Genomic DNA, 8,517 nt, shown 5'->3' on the forward strand with positions numbered 1-8,517 from the left:
CCTTCTGCTGTTGTCTGCGTGGCTGTTTATCCTACAAACGTGTGGCCACGCACGGTTCGGCCCCATAGCACCAAGGGGAGGAGAAGGGGAAAGGGCCAGCGCGGTGCTGTGCGCCGTGGCTCTAGGGTTCCCGAAGGAGCAGCAGTTCCGATGTCAGACGCAAAGGGAACAGGTCTCCTACCTTCCCGAAGGGGGCTGGGATCACTGCCCCCCCCTTCCCCCCGCCATTCCCGCGGCGGAGCAGCTCTCTATGCCTCCCGGGAGGGCCACCATTTTGCTGCCCAGCGCCTGCACCTCCGCGCGGGACGCGATGGGTGCACAGCGAGCATGCTCCCACCCCGCGGCACCGCCAGCGCGTCACCGCATCACCGCACCGCATCACCGCACCGCATCACCGCACCGCATCACCGCATCATGGCAGCCGCCGCGCGGGCAGCGGGGGGGGACCCTCTCCTCCCCGTGTCCCGCTCTATCAGCTGCAGCTCGGCTCGTTGGCATCGCACCTTCGCAGCCCGCTCTGCGCTGCGCCCGCCCGGGGAGGGCAGGGAACGGCTCTTGGGAAGGAGCTGGGTTCGGTGCCCGGCCTGGAGCTCGCTCTAGGATGGAGGCATTGCAGCAAAAACGGCTCCTGAATTAATGCCCCTGTGACCAATCCTGCTCTTGGGGTCCCACCCGCATCCCTTGTCCCTTGTCCCTTGTCCCTTGTCCCTTGGCCTCTCCTCTTTGCATCCAGGAGCTGCGTTGCCGGGTGAGCTCACTGCCGCACGGTGAGGCGCAGCGCATCCCACCTCCACCCGTGGGTTTTTTGGGGAGCACTTCATGGAGCACCGTCCTGCTGCCCCGCACTGCCCGGCTGACCCCGATTCCGGCAGCACCCTGCATGGCCCACAGCAGGAAGAGAAACCTCCCCCAGAAACGCGGGGCCCGGCTGTGCCCCCTCCCCTCCCTCCCCCTCTTTTTGGCACGGCGCTGCTCCCACCAACGCCGCAGCTGTGCCGGGGGCGAACAGAGCAGCGCTCATCCGCCGGCCCCCGAGGACACAGGAGCCCCTTTCAGCACAGCCAGGGCCGCACGTGCCGCCGCGCAGCGCACACTGCGCCTCTGTGCCGCCGACACTGCCGGCCTGTGGGCTCAGCTGCAGCTGGGAGGGGCACGGCCCCCCCCCGAGCCCCCGGTCTGAGCTGCTGGGAAGTGAGGGTGGAGGTGGGGGATGTCGCCTTAGTGCCTCTGTCAGATGGGGTGGGGGCTGTGGGGTGGCACCAGGTGACGTGGGGGAAACAATGTCCCAGTGGGATGGGAGCTATAGGGTCCCATGGGTGGCACCAGGTGATGTGGGGCACCCGACGTGTCAAGGGGGTGGGTGTCATAATGTCCCAAAGGTGGCAAGAAGGAAACATAAGGTGCCGAGGGGACAGGTGCTATAGGGTCCCATGGATGGCACCAGGTAATATGGGGTACCCAATGGGACAGGTGCTATAGGGTCCCATGGGTGGCACCAAGTGATGTGGGGTACCCAATGGGATGGGTGCTATAGGGTCCCGGGGTGGCACCAGGTGATGTGGGGTACCCAACATGTCAAGGGGGTGGGTGTCATAAGGTCCCAAAGGTGGCACCAGGTAACATAGGGTGCCAAGGGGATAGGTGATATAGGGTCACATAGGTGTCACCAGGTGATGTGGGGGACCCAGTGTCCCAATGGGATGGGTGCTGTAGGGTCCCAAAGATGGCACCAAGTAACATGGGGTACCCAATGTCCCAATGGGATGGGAGCTTTAGGGTCCCATAGGTGGCTGCAGGTGACATGGGGTACCCAACATGTCAAGGGGATGGCTGTCACAGGGCCCCATAGATGGCACCAGGTGACAGGGGGTGCCAAGGGGACAGGTACTATACGGTCCCATGGGTGGCACCAGGTTCCCGCTGTGCCAAGCAGACAGGTGACACAGGGCCAGATTCTGCCACTCGGCCTTTGTGTCCCAGTGGCTCTGGTTCCACGTTGCTCCATTTGGGAAGACACGGCTTGATCCGCAGAGCAGGACGCGGAGCCCACCCCTCCATCCCTGCAGGCATCCGTCCATCCCTGCTGCTTCCTTACCCGGGGAAGTCCTCGTCCTGCCACTCCTCCTTCACATCCACGTTCTCCATCCGCAGAGTGGCTTCTGTGGTTCCCATCGCGCTCAGGCGGCGGCTGCGCAGCGTTTCCCTCGAGGAAGGGCTCAGGCTGGAGGATGGAAGGGACAGAGGTGAGGTCAGCCCTAAGGGCAGCGGGTTCAGGGCAGGGACACTGATCCCACGCCCCACAGAGAAGCAGAGGGGGCTGCGGGGTTTGAAGGAACACGGGGTTTCGTGGGGTTTTGTAGGATGAGAGGGGATGGCATTAAGTTGCACCAGGAGCTGGTGAGGGTGATATCAGGAACAATGCCCTCGATGGAGCAGTCGGGGACTGCTGGGGTCACTGACCCCAGGGGGGCTCAGAACTACGATGATGTGGGACTTGGGGACGGGGCATGGTGGGATGGGGTTGGGCTGGGGGTCTGGGAGGTCCTTTCTGAGCAGACCCCACAATTCTGTGGCCTCCTGAGACGCTTTGGAGCAGAACAGAGGAGGTGAGCGCGGCCCTGGATCCACGCAGCAGTTGGATGCATCTGTCTCCACGCTGCAATGAGCTGAGCTCTCCCTGCGAACTGGTGACCACCCACTCCCCCTTGGCCTTCTCTCCCAGCACCAATCCCAACCTTAACAACAGCTGCTGGCAATGGGGAGCGCATCCCACCCCGGTGTTGTCAGTTGCTCGGGCAGCGGCACCGTTCTGCTGACCTGGCTGGATGCTGATGGCTGTGGTTTGGCACAGAAACCCCTGAGCTCCACTGCCCACCCCGCGCCCCATCCCCATGTGCATCCCTGGAGAGGAGCAGGAGAGGGCGAGGAGCTCCCGGGGCCCCAGAGGGATCGCTCCCTGCATCACCTGGGGAAACCACAGCCAAAAAACAGGAGCAGCTCAGATGGAGATGGGCAGGACGGAGTGGGACGGATCCACACCCTGATTCTCATGGACGCCAACCCCGACAGCGCTTTCAGACCGTGTATAAATAAATCTGCCGTCCTCAGAAGGTTCCAGCAGGAACTGGGTCTCCGCTCCTATTTCCCAAGGGGGGCATCCGTGCTCTGTGTGATCCCCCTAGGCCTGGCCCCACGCTCAGCCCCACTCAGGCTGGACCCACTGCCCGCAGCCTGGGGCTGCCGGGAGCTCAGGGCACCCCACGCTGCGTGGAACGTGCTGGGGGGGAATGGTGGGTGCAGCACTGACCCCTCTGCAGCAGCTCACCCAGAGCCCAGCCCCGGTGCTGTCAGCGCGCCCGGCTGTGGGCAGTGCCCCATATCCGTGGGGCAGCAGGCCCGTGCTCATTTCCCAAGCCCGCTGCCGTGAGGCTTTATTATTCCGCTCGCCCGCAGGCTGCACACGAAGGATGTCAGCGCGGATGGAGCGGGGGGAAGGACATCTGTCTGCGCACATCTGCTCCGAAGGAACGGAGCAGGGAGCAGCCTCAGGGCCGCGGGGCTCGTCCCGCTCCGCTCCTCTCCCCGTCCTCCCACCGCACACATCGCTCATCCCGATTCATGGCCCCATTTTGGCTCTCCCCGCTCCGACGGACCCCACGTCCCCCCCCCCCCCCGCCCCACGGCTGTGCCCGCAGCCCCCAGGGCCCCGCGGAGGGCGGACACCGCTGCGCACCGCAGGAGATGCCGTACTCACCGCCGCCGCTGCTAATGGGGAGCGACGCCGCGCATTCCCCCCGGGATCGCCGCTCGGGGGCTGCGGGGATGCGCGGATGCATCCAGGTGGGCCCCCGCTGCAGGATCCGCTCTGGGGGTGTCACTGGGGGGGAGCGGAGGGCTGCGTTTTGTATCCTTCCATGGCGGCTCCTTCTCCGCCTCCGGAGGTGTTCCGCTGTTTTCTGCGGCGCTCGGAACTCAGCTCATTGCGGCGCTTTGTGTGCGGGGAGGATGGCGGTGGTGACAGAGTGGGGGTGTCCTAGGAGATGGGTGGAGAGAGGGAGCCCAAAGCAGCCCCCCCCCCGCCACCCCCCAGTGCCACAGCTCCTCCCATTGGCTGCGAGGCACCAAATCTCTCCCAGCTCTTCCCTGGGGCGGGTGATGCTGCCGTGCCCATCGCCCTGCAGGATGCGGCCCCATGGGAAGTGTGGGGCTGAGCGACCTGGCCCCATGGGAGGTGTGGGGCTGGGGAAGGTGTGAGGCAGGAGGTGTGGGGCAGGAGGTGTGGAGCTGGGGGAGGTGTGGGGCTGGGGAAGGTGTGAGGCAGGAGGTGTGGGGCAGGAGGTGTGGAGCTGGGGGAGGTGTGGGGCTGGGGAAGAGGGTGGGGGGGGAGGCGGGTGGGAAGGGGAGGGCTTCTCAATGCGGTGATGAGGAGAAACGTGGCTCCAGCAAGTGAGAGCTTTGCTGCGTCAGATGCATCCTGCCTTGCACACGCGGAGCTGATCCGTGCTCACAGTGCAGGGTTCTGAGTTCTGGTGCTGAGCAAACAGACCCAGCAGAGCCCTCCCCGCGGCTCCCGTCGCTTCCAGGATCTCAGCAGCACCTTCACCCCGAGGCCTTCGCAGATTCCTTCGCAAGAAGCGGCGGCGATTTCTGTCTGCTGCAGATTTGGGCTCGGATTGGCACCGTCTGCTCCGCGGGCTCCAGCAGCAGCGCTCCCTCCGGCTCGGAACGAAGTGTCACCCCTCGGTCCCATGCAAGGACACATCGCCTGCAGCACTCCCAGTGCACCCTGTGACTTCTCCTTCTGAGCCTTAGCAGAAATGATCTGACAGAGGCACAGCTTTTGTTACACGGACGGGCAGTTTTCCCATCCCCGGCGATGGCACGGTTGCTTTTTTGGGCAGCGGTTCCTTTGGCAGGGCTGTGATCCGGATCAGACCTCGGAGGAATGCGGGGGTGCTCCTTGCTCACGGCACCCAAGATGCGCAGGATCCTCAGCGCAGCTTTAGGGCTGCCTTGAATTGATTCCCTTGTATGTATTCCTTCAAGGCATGCGGACAGACAGACCCACTGGGACTGAAGGAGGTGCCCGGAGGCCTGTGACACCCAACAGCTCCAATGTCACTTACCAACACCAGCACACTACAGTTAGCATTTGCCTCACACCTTCATTTTCACATAAGAAACATCCCCAGGGCAGCTGGGGCAGCACACTGCTGTGTAGAACAGCAGACGAATGCCATCTACAGGCTGCGGCCCTGGGACGTGGGGCAGGGGTACCCGTGGGGGGGCAGAGGGGCACCGCCTGCATTGCCAGGCCAAATATCTGCACTTTTAGGAGTCAGTTTTCTTTTGGTACGCTGTGATGTGAGGAGCGGGCTCGTTTCCCAGCACTGAGCTCATTTCCCAGTGCTGCAGTTCCGGGAGGAATTCTGTTCCTCCGAGAGCACAGCTCCCGTAGCCCTGGGATGGGCAGCAGACAGGCAACGGGATGCGCTGTGCGGGATGGGGCCCTGTCTGCGTGCAGCTCTTTTAGCACTGAACCATGGAATCATAAGGGTTGGAAAAGACCTCTCTGATGCCCAAGCCCACCCCCAACCCATCCCCCCAAGCCCACTGACCACGTCCCTCAGTGCCACGTCTCCGTGGTTCTGAACACCTCCAGGGACGGTGACCCCAGCATCCCTGGGCAGCGTGTGCCAATGCATCTCCACTCTTTGGAGGAGAAGCTGCTCCTCACACCCAACCTCAGCCTCCCCTGGTGCAACGTGAGGCCGACCCCCCTCGTCCTATTGCTGTTACCTGGGAAAAGAGGCCAACAAAGGCATGGTTCTCCCTTTGGGCTTTGGGGTGGTTCCCCCTTTGGGCTTTGGGGTGCTGCCCACTTTGGGTTCTGGACCACTCCAGTCTCTCTCCTATTTCCATGTGCTCCCCTCACCTGCAATAACACATTCACTTGTCACCTTATTCAGTCTCAGAGCCACATGCGCGGAGGCAGGGAGGCTCTTCCCAAATGTGTCCCATTTGGGAAGAGCATTTCCCTTTTGGGAAGAGCATTTCCCTTTTGTTTCCCTGACTGCGATGTCTGTGCTGGGCAGCAATGAGCACTTTGAGGCACTCCAGCGGCTCCGGATGATTTTCTGACTCATGTGAGCCTGCCTTGTTCGGAAGTGCTGATGTTATTACAACAAATCCAGATGTTGTGCACAGAAACACGATGATTTTGGCGTTTTGGGGTCGGCCATGGGAGGATGAGCTCTCTGGCTGCGGGAGATGCACAGAACGGGCTGCAGAGGGCCCTCGATGCCAGGAGATTTGCAGCTCATGGATCGCTCGTGTCTGGGAACGTGTGCGCGCGCGGCCGTGCGGCTTCCAGCAGTTCTATAGCATGTAGGGCGCTGACAATGTCTGTCTTTGTGGGCAGGGTGCTGAAATATTTGGGGCTGGCAGAGCATCCTGGAGAAGGAGTGCTGCTCAGCGCGCGGGGTGGAGAGCTCGGGGGCTTCCACACTCGGAGATCTCCCTCCATTCGCTCTCCTGTTCCCTGAACCAACAGGTGGAGACCACAGAACCACGGAATGGTTGGAAGGGGCCTCAAAGATCCTCCAGTTCCAACTCCCAGACCACAGACACCATCCGAAAGCCCAAATGCGAGCCATCCACAACCCATTTCCTCCTCTTTCCACCTCTTTTTGGCCAACGCAACCAGGCCCGGCCAGCACGGGATGCTCAGGGCGAGAGCACGTTGGGTTTTGATGATCTCCAAGGATGGACGGCCCGCATCCTCTCTGTACAACCACTGCCACAGTCTGACGACTCTTCCAGTAAAAAAAAGATAACAATTTTCCCACTCTATTTAATGGGAATTCATTTCAACTCGCAGCCCAGCGCCTCTCATCCACTCGCCGGGCACCACCGAGAGTCTGGCTCCAATCACACAGAGCCAGCCCGCTCGGAACTGAGATGAAACATTTGTTTTGTAGGGAAAAATAAAAGGTTATTTTGGTCCCTTTGAAATTATTTACAACTTCAGTTCGCGTTTGAAATGAAAAAATGAAGAGTTTTGAGGATGAAAAACTGCAGGCTTCGCTTGGATACGCTTGAAATTAAACTCCTCAAGTTTTATTGCGCTGTGACATTCTCCATTTGCAATTTGCCTGCCTTTAATTAACGAGGAGGGGACCGAAGTGCCTCCAGATACACATCTGAAAGCATGTCACATTGCTGGGAGATCCAACTGTTTCCAGTGCCTCCACGTAAAGACGGAAAACGCTTCGCTGTGACAAATGGGAAGGTTTCGCTTTGGGCGGGCCTACGGAGAAAACATTTTCCTCTTTATCCATTTGGCCTTTAAAGGACAGAGCGAAGGTTTGCACACATCTGGGCTTCACCTCGAGGGTCCAAGTGAGGGGATGGGGAGGGATTTTCTGGTTGGGAGTGTCGGGAACTGCTGGGGGTTTGGTGCAGCAAACCAAGGTGGGTGGCCATTCCCAATGGTAGGGTCAAGGCGCTGAAGCAGCACAGTGCTCCGCTCCTCCTCTTCGCTGCTTCCTTCTCGCTCTGGATTTTGTAGGACTTTGGTGCTGCTCTTGCAGAACCAGCGTGGGTTCTGTATCCGTGGGTACAGATCAATGAGTGAGTGCGGATCCTGAAAGGCGGGGAGTGGAGGAACCGTTCATTCTGGTGGACAATGTCCCATGCCATGCAAACCCCAAGGGAAAAGGAAAGTGAGTGCCCAGATGTCTCTGGGGACCAAAAGCATCCCCATTCCCAGCTGAGACGGTGTCGGCAGCAGCTTTCTTTTGTGGTGGCTTTTGATGACATGGGATCATTCTGGTTGGAAAGGACCTCCAAGATCCCCAACCGCAACCCATCCCACCATGCCCACTGACCACGTCCCCCAGTGCCACATCTCAGTGGTTCTCAAACCCCTCCAGGAGCGGTGACCCCCACCATGGCTCTCAGCAGCCTGTGCCAGTGCATCACCACTCATTTGAAGAAGCAGCTTTTCTCAGTACCCAAACACAGCGTTGCGTGGCCCAACCTGCACTGCTTGGCTTGTTTTCCACCTCAAAAACTGCACAATTTCACCCATACCCTCCTCCCTCCACACCTGCTGGGCCGGGCGGGACGCTCTTCATTTGGGTGCAAGCAGGATGCAGGTTTCAGGAGTTCCTTGTGGTTTTAGCTCCTCCGCAATGAGTCCGGCCCTGGTGGTCTTCTCTCCTCTGGTTTGAAATACGAGGCTGTTTTTTTTTTATCTTTTCTTTTGGTGTGTGTTCTACTCTAAGTCGCCCCATCAGAACTGCTCAGCAGCGAAGGGATGTCATGGGTCAGCGGCAGAGAAAACGGATCTTCTCCCTCATGCCCTTTGCGGAGGACAGAAGGTGATTGCAGTGGTTTGACTGGAGGGATTCAGGCAGAGGGTTTTAATCTGCTTAGAATTATCCTCCCCACCCCGAGGGAGCTGCCGGTGATGGATTTGCTGGGTGAGCCCCGTGACATGTTGTCTGCTGAGAT

At 60.4% G+C, this 8,517-nt stretch overlaps 1 protein-coding gene across 3 annotated transcripts in view; it reads right to left on the minus strand.

The window, feature by feature from the left end:
- Positions 1-4,034, minus strand: part of ATCAY (ATCAY, caytaxin) — a 12,185-nt gene extending 8,151 nt beyond the window's left edge. For 2 of the 3 annotated variants that reach the window (XM_021378693.1, XM_021378692.1), the window contains exons 1-2: positions 3,755-4,034; positions 2,096-2,221 (exon numbers count right to left, since the gene is read on the minus strand). In XM_021378693.1, the coding sequence (XP_021234368.1) occupies positions 2,096-2,172 (77 nt within the window). In that variant the 5' untranslated portion in view covers positions 2,173-2,221; positions 3,755-4,034. Of the gene's footprint in view, positions 1-181; positions 427-2,095; positions 2,222-3,754 lie in introns of those variants that run through there. The other variant, XM_021378695.1, reaches the window with a different exon arrangement.

Source organism: Numida meleagris, chromosome 27 (assembly GCF_002078875.1).
Source record: "Numida meleagris isolate 19003 breed g44 Domestic line chromosome 27, NumMel1.0, whole genome shotgun sequence".
NCBI classification, from domain to species: Eukaryota; Metazoa; Chordata; class Aves; order Galliformes; family Numididae; genus Numida; species Numida meleagris.